The sequence below is a fragment of the Montipora capricornis genome, chromosome 3 (assembly GCF_036669925.1).
Source record: "Montipora capricornis isolate CH-2021 chromosome 3, ASM3666992v2, whole genome shotgun sequence".
Lineage (NCBI taxonomy): Eukaryota > Metazoa > Cnidaria > Anthozoa > Scleractinia > Acroporidae > Montipora > Montipora capricornis.
In genome coordinates, this window is record NC_090885.1 from 29,042,075 (window position 1) to 29,061,673 (window position 19,599).

The 19,599-nt window shown below is 38.0% G+C and overlaps 1 protein-coding gene across 1 annotated transcript in view; it reads right to left on the reverse strand.

The window, feature by feature from the left end:
- The window catches only part of LOC138042826 (protogenin-like), a 53,130-nt gene that overhangs the window by 30,444 nt on the left and 3,087 nt on the right, over window positions 1-19,599 (reverse strand). The window contains 9 exon segments of the mRNA XM_068888849.1: window positions 1,042-1,236; window positions 2,724-2,828; window positions 2,831-2,984; window positions 3,061-3,110; window positions 4,062-4,343; window positions 8,337-8,594; window positions 8,597-8,620; window positions 12,413-12,694; window positions 18,027-18,308. Coding sequence (XP_068744950.1) covers window positions 1,042-1,236; window positions 2,724-2,828; window positions 2,831-2,984; window positions 3,061-3,110; window positions 4,062-4,343; window positions 8,337-8,594; window positions 8,597-8,620; window positions 12,413-12,694; window positions 18,027-18,308 — 1,632 coding nt within the window.

Here is a 19,599-nt window from a genome sequence, read left to right on the forward strand (position 1 = left end):
TCGGGGCTTAAAGGGTTAAGCTAACAGCGTGAAAAAACTATGTCCCCGTTTAACCCTTTCAGCCCCGATAGTGCCAAATGGCACTTATAGATTTTACTCTGTCTAACGCCAGACGATTTTACTCGTCAATGGGGAACCCCTCGGGGCTTAAAGGGTTAAGCTAACAGCGTGAAAAAACTATGTCCCCGTTTAACCCTTTCAGCCCCGATAGTGCCAAATGGCACTTATAGATTTTACTCTGTCTAACGCCAGACGATTTTACTCGTCAATGGGGAACCCCTCGGGGCTTAAAGGGTTAATTCTCTTTTTCAACATTAAAACTCCAAAAGTCTCTCTGAATCTTGGTTTCAGTTAAGTCAGAATTTTATTTTTCAGACCAGCACTCTAAACAAATTTAATAGCCAGGGGGATGGAAAGGATTATCTCCTGTGGATCCCTGCTTAGATGTCATTTGAAATTGTGCCAGTGGTATCTGTAGGTCTATTACCCGGGACTGTCTCTCATCTGCAGGCGCGTAGGCTGGTCATTTTTTCAAGTACGCAAAAGTACATATGATCTAGAAACCTAAGTAAACTAAGCGAAAAATACTGCGTTCTTTATTTCTTGTTCAAAATAGTTGTGTTAATACAAGCAAAGAACAAAGCGTCTTGCCCTTATTTTGAGCAAACTTGGCGCAAACAAAACATTGTTTTGGTTGTGCTAGCGTGACTGGAATTGTCAACGTTCTCGGAACGTCGCTCCTTTGCAACTTCGCCTTTTTGTTGCACGCTGACCAAACAACACTGCATTGTTTAGTGTAAAAAAAGTCAATGCAAAACTAAGTGAGAACATGATAATTATAGCTTTTGTTTTAGTTTTTAGAATTTAATCAAAGTGGTGTTTTCATGAGGAAATCTTGGTTGCGTACTAGTAAAATGTTAAAAATAGAAACAATTGCTTAAAATTTCAAAATTTTCTGGTCACTTCAAGTACGCACATGCATATTTGCGTATAGGACGCTACGCGCCTGATCTGGAGCAATTATTAGGGTGCATTACTCACGTAATCCTGTCAGTAAATAGCCTCCATGATCATTTCCAATGATGATTGGGCCTTTCTCAGTTTCACTGTTCTGAAGCTGGACATAGAACAAACGGTATTCTTTCAATGATTCCTGGCCATATTTGGGTGGAAGCCACCTCACATTAAAAGCAGTGGAGTTTTTCTCTCCTATCCACAAGGTTGGAGCACCGATGACTGTTTAGAGAAAAATTACAACCATTTCAAATTAGCATAAAGGAAATCTGTATCAATTGACTATATTTTCAATATCAAAGCCTGTACCTCACTTGAGGTTAGTCTTGTTGAATGAAAAAATGTGAGGAAAAAATACATGAGGGCTGCCAGGAAGTCGCTGCGCATGCATGGCCACATTGCCTGCTAACACAAGCGATGTTGTCAAGTTGCAGTACACCAGCTCCTGGTGCACGTGTTGACAGCTTAAATCGATAAGACATTAATTATCTGTACCCATAATAACTATTCTTGTTGAATGAAAAGTAAATTTCCAGCTCCACAAAATAGATGATTATTTGCATTTTGTTTGCATTTTTTTCTGTGAAGTGGAAATTGTAATTTACTTGAGCAGAGGTTTTCACGCATTTCACATACAAAATACAATGTAAAAATTGCTGTTCACCCAGGAAATTTCAAACAGAAGCTTCTCTTTGCATGCATGAATAAGATCTGAAGGAAATTGGTCACCAAGTGGGCAGCGATTTTTTAGATACAATACGTCAAAGTTCAGAATAAACTGAGAAAAATATCTCAAGAATGAGCCAAAATAATTGTACTTACTTAGAAACCGCTGCAAATGGTGAATAATCAAGAGAATGGTATTGTGCATGTAACATTGCAGCAAAAAATTGTGCCCATATCTTCAGATTGAGTGAAAATTCACAGCCAGTAACAAAATAATTTTTCCATTTCTTTATTTATTTTAGCAAAGGTAAAGACAAAGTGGCAACTGCTATATGTAACTCTTTTATTTCGAATGAGCAAAGGTGAAAACTAGTCGCAAATTAGCGACTCTTCCAGATATTAATATTTTTAGTCACAAAGGGAAAAAATTCAATAAAGGTAAAAAGCCTTATTTTCCAAGGATAACACATGCCAGTGAACTATTATAGCTACTGATAAACTTGTGGGCATTGGTGTGCACCTTTTACCCAAACCCCCTTCCTCCATCACTGCTCCATTTTATGGGTATTGGAGGCTAAAGCTATATACACAGATCAGAGGAACGTCAAAACAGACATGGATGGTATGTGATGGAGATTGAACTGGACCTCCAGTTCAGAAGGCTGCGCACTAACTGACTGAGGTACAATACAATACAATACAATACAATACATACTTAATTGACCGCTCCCTATAGGGGCTTTTCAGGGCCAATGAAACACAACAAAACGACAGAACAGAATAACAACAACTGTTGAGAATCCCAACTGGCTGGAGGCAAACCAGTTGGCTATTTACAAGTGCAGCTAGGAAGTTGAACCAGGAACTACCAGGATCAAATTCAACGAGTGGTCAGAGCGGGTCTTGAATCCGGGATCTCTGGATCTCAAGGCAAGCGCTCTAACCACTGGGCCACACTACCTCCTGAGGTATGGTTGCTCCTCAATCATAAATGAAACTGTATTAGTCGCAATTTCAAGCCTTGTAATACAAGTACTTCTTACCATTGTCTGACGGAGGAGTGAGGACTGTTACAATGACTGGTGAGCTCCATATTCCCCTGCCAATTACAGTTGCTGCAGATACTTTGACACTGTATGTTTTTCCTTGGATAACCCATTAATCGTTTTATGGAGAATATGACCTGGTACTTCTAAGCTGCTGAGCGATCCTTCTTTACCATGCTCTTCCCACTCAATGACATACTTGGTTATAATTCCATTTTGGTAAATTTTTTGCAGTGGTTGCCACTCTAAATCAAGACTCTGGTGAGGGAAATATGTTTAAGGTTACGTTTTTTTCATGTTCTGATCTGAACAGACTCTTTAGGAAATTACTTACATCTGACGTAATACTGGTGATGCTCACATTCTTAGGAGCTCTTGATGGCTCTATAAGTAGGAAAAAATAAAAGAAAGTAAACTGACACAAAAACATTGATATTTGTTGTTAGGTTGCTACAAATACACGTAAAGTTAAAGGACATCCGTCTTTGAAAAATGATTTTTTTATGTCCAAACTATTTTTAGGGGTACTCCATTGGGATACTGCATGGAGTGGTACTCCAGGTTTTGTCCTCAAATAGAATAATGACAGAGCTCATGAACCAAACACAGTGTCACCTGCACAGTAGTGTTGTAAGAAACTTTACATACAAGTACAATAAAATCTTAAAATTCCTGTTTCAAAGAAAATGTGCTGCAAAAACTCATTTGTCAAGTGCGTTTGCCTTCTGACAGAATGGTCCTTTAATACACAGGGTTCGTACACTTTTTCAGACCAAACTTCAAGTACTTTTCAAGGACTTTCAAGGGCCAAATTTGGAAATTTCAAGGACCTCTTTTTTATGTCAAAGAATTTACCCATGGAAATAGTCTGACAGCACAATTCTTGCTCATTTTCCACAACGTACATGCGCAAAAATAATGCAAAGGCACTGGTAACCATTCTTGACCCAACAGCTCGTCGCGTTTGCATGACATGACTTGATTACCCGATTATTTCTACTGAAGTTTTCAAAGATCAAAAATGCGGGTCAGATAAAATACAAGGACTTTCAAGGACCAAGAAAGAAGAGCAAAGATTTTCAAGGACTTTCAAGGCCTTGAAAATGTACTCTCAAAATTCAAGGGTTTTCAAGGCGCATACAAACCCTGAATACACTCAAAATAGGCTAAAAGATATCAGGGAAATGGAGAGTGTAAAGTGCAGGTCGCAAGTCATTGTTTTACTATAACTGAAACATACCAAACCCCTGCAGTTTACACAACCCATCAGGCAAAGGCTCTCAGTCAATTTAGTACATGTAAGTGGTAAAAAGGGTAGGCAAATAAATGACTTACTGCCTTCAAGTGTTCTTTGAACAACTGATCTTGATTTTCTTCCTATGACAGTTGTAACTGCCCTAACATATAATGTGTAATTTGTGAACCCATGCAGTTCTTTGATTATGTGGAGATTAACATTTCCAACAACAATTTGCCGTTCCTCATCACCACTCCTTTTATAATGCACTGAATATGCAGTAATCTCAAAGTTTCCTTGAGGAGCACTCCAACTCAAGATAATGGATGACGAAGAATGTGGAAGAGCCACCAAATTTGTTGGAGGTCCAGGCTGATTTTCTGCAAGTTTTAATAAAATGAGATTAATCATTGTAATATTGGCATCATATCTTGCAGTCTTTGTTGTCAAAATTGTGTTTCTTTGGGGTTATGGGGCAGTAGGAAGAAGCATTATTTTGATGTCTTTGCTTTTTTCGGAAATAGTAAAATTTTAGTAAGCCGCAAAAGTTGAGTAGGTGGAGAACGAAGGGTTGAAGACATGCAAGCTTGTACGGATGTGCAGGCCATCCACCCTCTGGAAAATTTTAGAATGCATTTCCTACGTCACAAATCAGGGTATTTGAACACAATACTAATGTCATTAAATTTTGGCTTTTTTATTCAGAGATAGTAAATAATACTCTAAATTTTTGAAATTCAGTTGACGACAAGACATATTTTGGGTTTTCAAAAGATGCTAATTAAAAATAGCATAACAATAATATTTTAACCCCCTTTAAAGCTCCTTTTCATTCTGTACAGCTGTGTGCAATGCATTTCATCTGTTGTCTGTCACATTTCCACTGTATTTAGCAAATCAGGCAGCTTACAACATAAGTACTGGACTGCTGCCTCAAAAACGTGTACCGTAATTTCCGGACGTTTACCCGCACGGCAGATTACCCGCAGCAGTCTATTTTTGTCGTAAGGGGAAAAAAAGTGTTCAACAGATTACCCGCACTGGCCTATTACCGGCAACCCAAAACAAAAGAAAATCATGCTACTGTATTACCGGGATAAGAACTCACAAACTTGGAGCGATGAATATTCCGTGTTGTTGTTTACAAAGCGAAAGATCTATAACATTTTCTGCTAAGAATTAGCTGTCAACAATGCAGCCTTAAACACTCTCCTTAGACATTTCTGGTTTGTCTTGTTAAAAGGACCTAAATATCAATGTATTAACGCTAAGACTCGATAGATTGCGAGTTGAAGGCCACCATCTCTACGATTGATCATTGAGCGCCATTTTGATAGGTTGAGAGAACGTTGGGGCGAGTGTGCTGCTCTGTTGCCCATTTCAGCTGCTCGAGCAATAACTTGTAACTTGTACTCAAAGGTAAAACTTTAAAAATGATTAGGCTTATAACCTCAATGGGTCAAGTGCCTTTTTATAAGAAAAAAAATTATATTGTATTTGATAACTAATAGCTTCTGCATGTCAATTAGTGAATCAAGTTTTCACACGCATTGATTGCGATGTTCATTGAGCGGTTTTACAAACACTAAGACAAAATAAAGCTGAATCAACAAACGAGGAAACACACAGATTTGAAGGAAGTATTGGTTTAATTATCCTCATTTTAACCTATTGTTTTTTGATCTTCTATTGAATGATACCGCTTGTAAAAATTCATTCTACAAAAATTGATATCTTAGGATCTACTGACTCTAAGAAATCGCTTGAAACAGTAAAATACTCTCTACCTCAAGGCAGTGCTTGCTAGGAATATTTTACTGATGCGCCGAATATTCTGGTGTTTTAAAATTTTGTCCGTGAATGTTTGTTTACACGCGTGCCGACAATCACCTCTCATGCACGTCATATTAGAAAAATTACGCGGCGGCAGCGGTACCATAAAATGAACATGTCGGCATCAGTTTTTGTGTGTGAATTACGGTACTTCACATTTTTATTCTTTTGTTTTGAGTTTATCATTCCAGTTGGCGAATAATGTTTTTATTTTCAACTAAACATAGAAAGAAGCTGCGAAATTAGCAAAGTACCGGTAAGAAAGTAATATCACACGCGTGATAAACGATTTTGATTGCCAACGATTTTCAATTTGCATTAGTTTTCATTGAGAGCATTTAAGTCTATTAGGCAATTAAAGCGGGATAAATAAGGCAATACACAGTTTTTAGGAACAGTTTCATTAATGACTTTTATATTTTTTCCCTACTCATAGTTTTAAAACTATACCAGAGGATTTAAAAATTATCACATTACCCGCACCTTCCTATTACCCGCAGCAACCGCGGTTTACTGGAAAATTAACGCATTACCCGCGGGTAATCGGCCGGAAATTACGGGTATGTGCTTGATGCTCAATAACCGCCTTTGACATGGACAGGGAAATCGAAATCGCTGCTGAGGCTCAGGCTCATGCCTCTCTTTTGTTTTTCATGAAAAACAGTTTCCCAATCCAAGGCTTGTGTTCTGTGCGAATGATTCTCAGGGCTCGAAATTGCAACCAATACGGTCGCATTTGCGACTAAGTTTTTCCTTTGCGACTAAAATTGCGACTTGTTGTCACCTTCGTTCTTTCAAAACAAAAGGGTTAGCAGTTGCCACTTTGCTGCTACTTTTGATAAAATAAACAAATAAATAAATAAATGACAAAATTATTTTGTTTCTCGCTGTGAATTTTCTCTGAAGGTAGCGTACAGTAATTGTATGGTAATTTAGCTGCGGTGTTACGTGCACAGCTCCATTCCTTCGATATCAATTGCCATTTTCAGCAGTTTCTTTACACACAAGTACTGCGGGCTCATATTTTTCTGCTAAACCGCTGACAACACAATGCAGCGCGGCGATTTTGCGACTAAAATTTGCGAAATTGCGACTAAATTTTCGTATCTTATCGCAAAATGCGACTGGATTTTTTCGTTAATTTCGAGCCCTGCGTTATTAGTAAAATTTGGGTAATTTCCAAGGAAAAGTAGGGGGCAAGTTCACATGCAATAGCCCCGCAAATTTTGCTGGCCGCTGGCTCTTATTGAAAACCGGTTCATCCACTAAAAATTGTGTATAGTTTATCTAAATAGCATTTAAGATTACCATGCTCTAAATTGATCGATAGGTTTTAACACAAAAGTATATTCATATATAAACAATCGCCTCCATTTGGCACAAAAATATGCTCAGATATTTGTGTGTCAACGTTATCTATTCCCAGAAGCGAACAGTTTTCCGAGAGTGAAGCTCAAGGAAAACTGTGAACTTCAAGGAAGGATAATGTCCAAGGACAATTTTCTGAGCATATTTTCAAAGTCAAATGGGCCACGAAAGACAGAATGTGCAAAGTCTGAACACTGTTATGGATGACAGTGTTTTCAAGTGCGGCTGGAATTTTTTCTCTCCTTCAAATGGTTGGTAAGGAAAGGAAAGGAAATTAAAAGTACATGTAAGTGTCTAATCTTCTAGCAATGAAGCACTCATTGGGGACACTGTAAATTGAAATTAACAAATCAATGCAAATCAAATCAAATTTTGGTTTTTGAGGAAAGGGAGAACTGGAGTACCTTGAGAAAACATCTTGGTGCAGAGTAGAGAACCAACAAACTCAACCAACATATGATGCAGAGTCTGAGAATCAAACCTAGGCCACATTGGTGGGAGGCGAGTGCGATCACAACTACACCATCCCTGCACCCCTGATACTGCTTTATTTATTAATACTGGTTTATTTCATAGTTAATAAACACAATGTATTCTATAAAATAACTCAGTTTAAGTTCACGTACATTGTGGGATGAAATCTCTAACCCGGTAAGTCTACGAGTTAGTAACTTTCTTCACCTTGAAACACATTGACAGCTCATTTTGTTGCCTTTCTTGTACTTTCTGGAACAGCATTTGCGACCAGCTTTTTAATGGCAATGTCACTAGACTCCAGAAAATGAGTTTGTTTTTCTTCTACTGTATGTAAAATGAAAATTCTTCTGTTGCCTTTTTTCCACTGGCTTTGTTTCTTTTCAATGAAAATGATCGCAACAGCATTTCGCAGGGCAAATTTCAACACAAAGGGGGGTTATTGTGTCAGTGGTAACTGTCCTGTGAGTTTGCACCATGTGACATAAATTAGCCAATAAAATCGCCTGAAAATAATTATTAATGGGTGGGTTATAACATTGGATATTTGCCAGTTTTGGTTGGGGACCAATTGCATGCCAGAGAAAAATATTTGATGGATTACAAACTAGATTATTGAAAGCTTAATATTACACACATTATCCTTCAATATCATTAGAACTTTATAGTTAACAATAATAACAGATGGAAACACCTACCCAACTGATGAACTACAACACTAGATGGGGTTTGAATGTTGCCATGTTCATTTTCTGCAAAGCACTGGTATATTCCACCATCTTGGGAGCTTGTACTGGATATTCTTAAGACTGTTCCTCCTCTGTAATGTGTAATTCTAGTTTTTCCATTTGACGTCAACTTGCTACCATTTTTTAGCCAAAACAATAATGGCATAGGTGTCCCTGTGACTTCACAAATGAGTATGGTTGGTCCATCTGTTATCACCTTCAATTTGGGGGTTTCTCTGTAAACTGAGGTGGTGCTAAAACCAATGACAAAATGCAAAGATGACTAAGAAAAAAAACCTGAAAAAGTCTTGTCTCAAGCACACCTATAACACTGTATCTGAGCTACAACAAGTTGCAAAAATCATGAGACACTCCCATTAAAAAACACCTTTTCTATCTTTCCATTCCCACCAAATCTAGAATTTCATCCTTTCACACCTCTCCCCTCCCTCTCCCCCTTTCAATGTTGACCATTTAAGTTTTCCACATGATTTGGTATTGCTTCAACAAGTTGCAAAAATAGTGGAGACACTTCACCTTCTTGGGGTATTATTCATTTCCCTATTCTCTCTCACACTGCAGACCCCCTCCCCCCCCCCCCCCCTTAGAGTTGCTAGCAAGACAAAAAAATGTTGGGAACTTAAGCAGTCAACATTGAAAGGGGGAGAGGGGAGAGGAAGTGGGAAAGGTTTAAATTCCAGATACGGCGGGCATTGGAAGCTAGAAAAGGTGTTTTTTAATGAAAGTGTCTCGACAATTTTGCAACTTGTTGTAGCAACATTGATAAGGGGGGAAAGGGGATCGCAGTGTGGGAGAGATGGGAGAAGCTACTAACGCATAAAGGAGGCAAAGTGTCTCCACTATTTTTGCAACTTGTTGTAGTTACATTGTATGCCCAAAACTTGTTAAGCTCGATTCTCGCACAAAACTGGGAACCATGTCAAGCTGAGCTAATTTAACCCTTTAACACCCAAACCCGGCCTAAACCAGCCAGACTTTGTATTTTACTCTGTCTAAGGCCAGAGGATTTTACTCGTCAATGGGGAATCCCCGGGAGTCAATACCGTATTTACCCGTGTATAATACGCACTTTTTTCCTGCTAAATGGCTCCGAAAATTGAGATGCGTATTATACACAGAATCCATTGTTTTAGAGGCGCGTCTCTCATTAGCATATTTATAAACATACTTAGTATTTTACCCTGTCTAACGCCAGACTATTTTACTCGTCAATGGGGAACCCCCAGGAGTCAATGGGTTAATAACCTAAAAATTGGCCCAAAAAATTGCCTCAACTTATATAGTCCGGGAGCATATGTTAAAAAATCAGGTTCCATGGGCAATTCGTGAAGAAAGCTAGCCACTAGGCTGCTTGTGTTCAGGGAACCTAAAATGACAAGAAAAGTGATGTTGTCACCTTTGCAACCCGCACGGAGGACTTTTAAGGGGTGTTTTAAAAACGAAGTCGAACCGCCAGGCTAAAACCGTATCATCGTATGCTCAAGGCTCTGCAAAGGTAATTGGGTCCTCAACAAGAACCCACATGTGCCATTCTGTCCTTTGGGTGCGGACCATGCCCTAGAGCAAATAAATCGCTCAATGAAAGTTTCAGGAGGGCTAGTTGGTATCATCCTGAATCCAAATGCCCGCACAAAATTTTATATCATTGGTCCTTGCCCATCTAACCGAACATGCAAAAGAAATGGTTAGGATCACTCTGGCAAAGGAAGGCACCCATCATCATACCTTGTCAGCTTCTGTGATTTCTCGTGAGGAGAAGAACAGACAACAGTTGGTAACGACAGTGGAGAATTTCATGAATCCCTTTATCGAGCAGAGCAACGATCTCTTTAATCTTGCGACAAAGGTTGTAATGCCAAGCAAAGTAAAGGAAGGTATTTTGGAACAGAGTGAGATTGGTCAGAAACTGTTCGAGACATTTGTCAAAGATCGAATCCAGACTGGAAAAATCAATCTTTGCACACTGATGAAGAAAAGAAAGCTCGAGACATGGAAAACCATGGGGAGGAAGATCAAGGTTTCAAGTGCCGGCCAGATAGTGGAGTTTTGCACGCATGATAATGATAAGCAAAAGCCGACCTGAGATTGAGATCCAAGAAGCTGAAGCAGAACTGCTAGTCAAGACGCTGCTGGGCAGGGGGAAAGAATGAGAGTCTCTGTCTTCGATGCAATGGCTGAAGTACAATCCCTAGACAAGCCCGAGTGGACTCAAAGATGCTCACACGTCGCATTTTTGAGAAGTATGGAGACAGTGATGAGATCCGCCTCATCTTTGATCGACACGATCTCCCGTCTCTCTCTACACGCAGGAAGAGACAGGGGAACCAACATCCAGTTTATTACTGCATAATTTATCGCCTTCCATGCATATCACCAAGGTCACAATGAAAAAGCTGCTTTCCCATGCTAATACAAAGAACGAGCTGGCGGAATAGCTCGCGCAAACAGCCGCCGAGCATGCAGAGCGAGAGGGAACCCGGATGGTGGTAGCGTAAGGTTGTAAATGTAAGGGAAATAAGAATGATATGTCATAGTGACCAGGAAGAAGCTGGCACGAAGATCGTCTTGCATGCCCTTGATGCTACAGTCAATAGAGCGACGGAAATCAGGATACATCCTCAGACACATGTCTTTATTTTTTCTTTGAGGCGATATCCCGATCTCTGTCAGAATACAGTGTTGACTGGCAAAGGTCAGAACCATCGCGAGATCAAGCTGCTGCCAGTTTTTCGTGCCATTGGCCCTACAAAGACAGCAGCACTATCTGCTTTCCATGCCTTGACTAGAGCGGAAGCAAGAGCGGAAGCAAGAGCAGATGTAATCCACACATTGTCTCAGCTCGGGACAAGTAATCTACCAAGCAGCGAGTCCCAGAAGGCAGTAGAAATGCTCGTCTGCCAGGTCTTTCTTCCCAAGACACACATCTCCACAGTCAAGGCGTTAAGATGGTGGCCCTTCACAAAGAAGCAAGCCCACTCACAAAGGCTTCCACCCAAATTAGCGGCATTGCATCAGGCCATTCTTCACGCCCACTATTTGTTACTAGTATGGAATAGTGACAGGGACCCCAATCCAGCTTTGCCATCACCGAAAGACTTTAGGTAGGAATGGAAAGAAGAGGACAAGGCGTGGCTTCCTGTCATGACAACACTAACCCCTGCTCCTGAGGCCATCATTCACCTCGCGAAGTGCAGATGTGTCAAGGAAAGGAGCACCACCAAGCGCTGCCAGTGCAGGATGCTCAGACCTCTGCGGCTGTTCTAATAATGGCAAAGATTGCGAAAATATGCCCAAAGACGTCGGTGGTGACAACGATGACAAAGACGACAGAAATGATGATGATGTTTTGTTCAGAGAGAGATGGATAAAGATCATAAATAAATAATTAGTTAAATTCCAGCGACCAACTTGGAGGGCTGGGCACCCCAGCTGAAATGCTTAGGAGCCGGAAGGGCTCCCCGAAATTCTCCTTAGAGCACAGCCTTGATTTATCAAGCCATTTTCCGAAACTCTTTGGTGTTCTTTTCATCTACCAAATCTTTTTTCTATGGCAATGTTCAGAGGAAGGTTCGTTTAAAATAGGAAGATTTAATTTTCGCATAAAAACTTTACTAAGAAAAAATTTCTCAAGCAAACTGAAATACTTAATATGTCATTGCTCAATGCATGTCATGTTACAAGTCAGAGCTAATAAACTTCATTTACATTAGTTTTTTTTCATCTACTGCAACTGCCAAAGAATTCTGACAAATATGACAACTTTTAGGAACCATTCTATCGATCTGAATTTCAGCTTTTTAGCCAGAAATGAAGAAAATCAGACATTGGGGGTCGACTTATACAGTACACGAGTTTGACTTATACATGAGTAAAAATTAATATTATTATTGTATCTTGATCTTGGCAAATGAATCAAGCAATAGAGCACACCATGAAGTCTGGTGGGCTGTGCTGTAAAGTATTGCTAAGAGATGCAGCAAATAAAAACAACTTCATAAATCTTGTAATATCTTGATGACTCATACCTTTGACAACAAGCCACACAATTCTGGAAATAGTTTGTCCATTAGAGCTTGCTTGACACTCGTACTTCCCTCCATCGTTTTCAAGTATGTTGGTAAAGTTGAGGTTGTTAGCCCCATAACTGCTGTTAAAAAGCTGCGGATCTCCAGTTAGTTTCTTCCATGTTATAACTGGGATAGGATAGCCAGTCGCAGCACACTCCAACACAGTGGCACCTCCTTTCAGTACTGTAACATTGCGAGGCATACCAAGAAACTCTGGACTTGCTTTCCCTATGGCTGAACCTAAATCATTTCAATAAGGAAATAAAAGGAAAATGATGTTGGATGATGAAAAGGATACTCATGTAGCACATTTTGTACATGCATACTCAAATGCACTTCAATTGTTGCATTGTTATGGCAAGATCAGACATCATCATGCCAATGAAGTCAGCCGGATACTGTATCTCATTGCCAATAGCATCACTATTAAGGTTTTGATTTGGAGAGGTAGGGAGGGAGGTTAAACTCCAGTTGGGATTTCAAGGACTACGATTGATATAGCCAGCTCCGACATCTTTAATTTTAGCAGGGGGACCTATTTAATAAGGCAACTGTTGATGCAATAGGGATGGCTTATACAGTAAGTGCAAAGACAGTTTGTTTGATAAGTTTTGCTTCTGTGATGTCAAAGCAGACTCCCAAACATCAAAAACTGAAATTGTTATTAACTTAAACAGCTAGAAATATAATAGTACTGATGTTCTGTCAGGATTTAACTGCACATTCAAAATCCTGTATACACATGCTTGTTGACATGACTGCTGCCTCTTGATTAAAGTCTCCATTAACAGACATGCTAAAATCATAAATTTTCTCTAAATGTCCCTGTTTCTAGCAATAAACTTAATTCTTTATTTGTAAATTCATGCAAGAGTTTCTTTATTTCCTATTCATCATTTCTTTTTTCAAATATACAACATTGCACGACGATTGAGCCCAAAAAGAAATTTCTTCATACCACTTCTGCAAATGTCCACAATATTCACTTGGAATTTAATAATAAACTGATAATTTTTACAAGGCTAGAGATATTTTAAGAGATTACAGTACAACAAAACAAACGTTTTTGACAATACATGTAAGTCATCCTCAGAGTGAAAAAGACCATTCACTATTTGCATGCTTTGTATCTATCAAGTAATTCACAACGAAAACAGATTCTTAATTTGAGCACAATCTTTTTTTTTTTCTGGGGAATATTGTTCATAGCCACATCTTTACCACAAGCCCAGAATTTTGGAAGGACTTTGATCCAACAATGGAAACAGTTACAGTTTAAACAAACAAACTAATTCATTGTTACATATAACAAAACTAGTGTTCCCATCAGGAATTAACAAGAAGATCTTTTAGATCTTATAACCGCGCTTTAAAAATTTATCTGTTTTCTTACCACTACAGTTGCAACCTAGTGCACATTCCAAAGCAGTCCTTGTTGATTCACTGATGACTATAGACACAAAATCACTTGATCAATCTGTAGCACAACAACCGACAACAACGACTGCACACGAATAGCCACTAATATCACTAATAGCCGAGGCGAAATCTCATTAGCACCATCAGTCGTGGCCATTGTCGATGACGTAATGGTCTTAACTAATCTGGAACTTTCTTCGGGATATGTATGGGTATGAACGATACGATTACGACAGTATTCACAACGTACAACTTTCTTTCTTAAAAGTCACGATTAAATTTATTTGTCTTTTTACACGAGTAAAGGGCTAGCAAAGTAGTCACATGAGTCACATAATTCAAAAATTACGTTATCCACGACTATCTTTAGTATGATGGTTATTTCCCTACCAATGAAAGTTGCAACGTTGACAGATTCAATTCCATGGATGACATAATGGCTTTTTATGTATTCAATACTCGCTTCGAATCAAGCGCTTCAATAACACAAAAAGGAAGTACATTTTGTACCAAATAAAGAGTGGAGTATTCATAAAATTAACATTAACATTTTAACAGCTTTTGGCGAATAAACATCATAAATTGCGTGATTGGAAGTCCCACTGACTATATGGCCGAGTGGAAGTTTGGTTCAGCTCACCAACAAAACAAAAAAAATAAACGCTGTGCAGAGCAAGAACCCAGCTCGGCCATGGCCGTGCAGTTAAAAACCTCAAATAGCCATTTGTGGAATTATTTTTTGTGTGCAATTAGTGACTCCACGTTCAACAGTCTTAATAAATGACATGTGCTTTCCAGGCCTCAGTAGTTCAAAAGGTGAATAGCGCTATCCAGTGGATAAACCAGTCTGTCCTGTGGATAAACACTAGCAAAACCAATATTGAGTTATCCAGTGGATATAGAGGATGTTACATGGCTGCGTGGGGATACGAATTTTATCTTTCAGGGCTAAAAGTACCTTTTACAGGTGAGCGAAGCGAACGAGTGAGAGATACTTTCAACACGAGAAGATAAAGTTCGTATCCCCAAGCGGTCATGTAATGTTCTGTTTATTACATAGATATTGATGAAATGTCTAGATTTAAAACAACTTGTTTTATTCGTTTTGGAAATGATGAAAAAGTGTTCACCAACCACTAAAACACGCATGTTGTGTAACATGAAACAAGATATGAAAGTTATGAAAAACAAATCATGATAATAAAAAATTTGCAATAAAAATGTTAATGTAGTAGAGAAGAATTATATTAAAGCACAAAAGTATCGTACAATGAAGAGGAAGCTCGCTTTTTATTGGCTAATCGTGTTTGTTACCATGACGACAGCTATATCCTCACATGTGAAAGATAAAAATGATACGTTCACTGCGCGCGGTGAAGATATGATTTTTTAGTAAAAGGAGAAATCCTGGTATTTCATCAGTATCTATATAATAAAGTGATTTATCCAATGGATAGTACTATCCACCCTTTGAACAACTGGGGCCAGATGTTTTGGCAGGAACACACCACAAACTTATCATCCTGTTACAACTTGAATTTTAATCGGGACATAGTTTTTCAGTGAGTGATTAACCCATTGACTCCCAGGGGTTCCCCATTGACGAGTAAAATCGTCTGACGTCAGACAGAGTAAAATACTAAGTCTGGCCAGTTTAGGCCGGTTTGGACAAAAAAGGGTTAACTTGAATTGAAATTATTTTTTTATAATTCCAGCAATTTTGTTGATACATACCTCTTACTAACCGAGTTTGAGGTCCGTACTGTAAGTTACGGACCGAGTTTTTTCCCGTTGATTTATGGCCCAAGCGCAAAGCACGCGGACCATAAATCAACGGGAAAAAACGAGGATCCGTAACTTAAGGTACGGAACGAGAAAACTCGGTTAGTAAGATATTTATTATATCTCTGAGGTTAATCCGGTGCGCGGGCAAGGAAACTAGTCAAAGTCAAGCGGAAGGTTCAACTGCCACAAAGATTGCCGTGCCAAAATCTTCTTACATGTAGCTGTTAAGTTTGAAATAGTTGCTTGCAAGATTCAAACAGTTTTCAGTACAAGTTTATGCAACAGAAATGACATGAAAAACTCGCTAGATGATGTTTTATTGAAATTTTAAATTTAGCGGGTTGTACAGCGGGCCGTACTGTAGAATACGGCCCCCTAATTTAGCCAATTACAGCGCACGAACTATCTGAGAGATATAATAAAACCCTTTACGCCCTAATAGTGCCACTTACAGATTTTACTCTGTCTAACGCCAGATGATTTTACTCAACAATGGGGGCCCCATCAGGGCTTAAAAGGTTGGTTAACAACATCTAGGTCCACTCAAAAACTATGTCCCCTTTAAAGTTTAAAGACTGAATAATCATCCAATCTTTCCTTTTCTTACACAGATGAAACTTTTCTCTCCAATCACAGTGTCAAGACTGACTTTTGAATCTGATAATAAATTCGTATTCATTATTTCCAGCCATGTTATCAACATTTAAAAACATTTCCCAATAGGCCTTTTTCGAAATATCAAATATTCAGCATGATAGTGACGCAGTGAGGACAAAAACAATAGAAACACATTGGAATGAAATGTGAAAAATATTTTCATATCATCCACTTTCCTTTGTCTTTGTCCTCTAAACCTCTCTTTCAAGGAGAATTTATATATACCGAAAAAGGCCTATCATTCAGCAACCAAATACATGGAACTGTTATAATATTAATGCAGCTGGCTAGATTCCCTTCTTATCAATCACTTTCAAAACATTTACACAGTATACACCATAACATGTTTATTTTACTTCACATTTTAGTAATTTCAGCCATACCATTGCATTAAACTTTCAAAAAGTGCTTATCATGGTGGTGCATTCTATGTTTAAGGAAAACCAAACCAAATTCACACTAATTTTGATCCATTACTAACAAATATGGCATTATTAACTAACCATGGCAGTCACTTCTTTCAACTTAAATTTTGTAACAAATTAGGCTCGTTGACTTAAGGTTAACAGTAACATTTGCACCTAATCTGCAACCATGCCTCATGGTACAACCTCGATTATAGCTTTGAACACGATTCATATCATTTTAGAGGTGCACATGTACAATATTGATAATATAACCCGTGTTTCCTGAAATATTATTTTACATTTGCAATGATTGTAGGATTCATTATGTGAAGTGTTCGTGATTATTAGTTACGTAATTAATTAGAAATATTGTGTCAGAGTTGGCTAAAATGGATATTTCAAACAAGTCTATACCGTATTTGGCTTCTTTATTTAGATGCCATTTTTGTCAAAGTATTCAGGGATGTGACATTTGAGATACTGTTTAGAGAAGAGATATTTTTACAATTTTAAGTGCATCAATATTATTATCTACTGTAGGTCAAATTTCTACACTTGCTTCCCCTTGTCTCAAAATTAACAGTCAAGTAAAAATGATTTTTAACATGACATTTGACTTATAAAATATTCACACAAGAGTACAACGCCTTAAGTTTCATGCCTATGTCTTCATTTTTTTCTTGTCAAACAATATCTTTACTACAAAAAGGACATGCAAATTAAACACCGAACCTCATCATAGTTAAAATTTTGAAGAAAGTCTCTACATTACAATAATTATTATTATCCCTACCTTTTCAGCAAACAAAATTCAAATGATTAAAATTACATGATGGTTTGGTTGTGCTTTCGTAATGGTATGTATAATGATCCATTTATAATGGTTAGTTCATCTACATTTACCTATGGCCTTCATGGATGGCAATAGATCATCACACTTTTATATAGCAAATTTCAATTTCTCTGAATTTCATTTAACACAAATATTTTCTTTAAAACCACAATGAAACAAGGAACAACTCCAGCCTTGAGCTTGTGTCCTTCAAGCCTTGATTTTTCTCAGACTCTAAACTAGTTACGTTGTTTTATGATTAACAGTAACAATCTTTTGCTCATAAAATTGATACCAGGCTCCACTAACAGCCACGTCACGAAAACATATAATGGTGCTGGCATTTAAATTCCAGAATTAAGCTTTACAAAAGATAAAAGACAAGGAACTACCAACATTACATTGTAAAATAGGAGTGCTTTTCCTGGGAACCCCGACTATCCACCCATACTTGTACCTGTACTGTACCAACCTGTTTTAACCAGAAGACTAGCAGCTTGGCTGTATCTTACTCTAGCAACATTTCTTGCAATGCAACTGTAGTTTCCTTCATCTGAATTCTTAATGTCACTGATTTGGAGCACTCCATGATCCAAAATTAACACTCTCCCATCAGATCTCAGTGACATTCCATCCTTTTCCCATTCTATCGTGGCAGGAGGAACTGCATGCCGAATCTGACAAAAAAATTGAGCCACGGAACCAGCCCATGTTGTTGTACTTTGGGGCTCAAAGAGAAATTTCTTGGATATAACTTGAAAGGAAATGAAAAATAGAATAATAAATTATTAAGTAAGTGTAAAGATACAAAAAAAAAAGTTCACTGATTTAATCCCAAGTTACAGGCCGGTTAGGAAGTGTTTTGCATATTCTGTTGCCTCTAAATTGTTAACTTAGTTGAAATTCTCAGGAATCAAATTTTTGGCAATTTTCAGCCTTAGTTCAAACTCAATGAATCTTTTAAAAGCTTTGGATTTCAGTTTCATTCGCATTCGCATTCGATAGAAACTAACAGGTTCTTTAGCAATCATGGCAAACGCCACAATGAATATTGTAAAAGATGTATCCTAAACCTCTGTATTTACCGAAAAAACTCTTCCATTACTTTTTTCCTTGAGCACTTAATATGTTTTTACATTTCATCAATAGAAAACGAATTTTGACAAGAGCCCATTGTACTTTTGTAAAAAAACACAAGATGACTTAGAAGAGCCACCTTATCAGCACCGTATGGCTTTTCTCAGATTACTTGAAAGTCAAAACACATGTTCACCTTTCAACAAACACAGTTTATTAGATGTAACATACAGAGAGTCAGAGGCAACCAATAGCAAATTATTCTGCATCCGGATTTAAATTGTGCTACACAACCTTTATAGACCTGTACATTTTAAAAAGGAATGGAAAGGTAGCTGTTCAGATTATTCAAATGAGAGCAAAAGTCCTGAACAGAATACTTTTGGGTCTATAGAACTGCATGCTGAATTGTCTCCCTGACCTTAAAATAACCCTAAATCACATTGTATAGTTCTAAATTGGTACTGTACAGTAGTTTGCATTAAGACTTGTAGGGAAACTTTGTAACATTCATTAAAAGTATATGAGCATCTAATCAGGTGCATTTCAAAAGAACATACTTTTTGCCATCTAAAACATGAACATATTTAGCTTTCAAAAATCAAAGGAATTGAAATTGTTCACGATGGCAAAGTTCCAGGTATCAATTCAACTTCACTGATCTCCTTTAAGGACGTGCCTACTAATTCAAAGGTATTTTGGCCCCGGTTTATAATTGTGCAGGAACTGTCGATCTTAACAAGTGTTATTGAAATCCAAAAAGAAAATTGGGGGTAACCACGCATTTTTCAAAGATAACTGATGAATAATATTTGTAAAAGCTCTATAAATACAAAGCAATGTATGGCTTTCTTTATCAAATTGAAGCTTAATTATCTCTCAAATATGCATGGTTACCCCCAGTTTTCTTTTTGGATACCAAGAGTACTTACTAAGATCTAGTTTCCCTTCATAGTTTTAAACCGCGC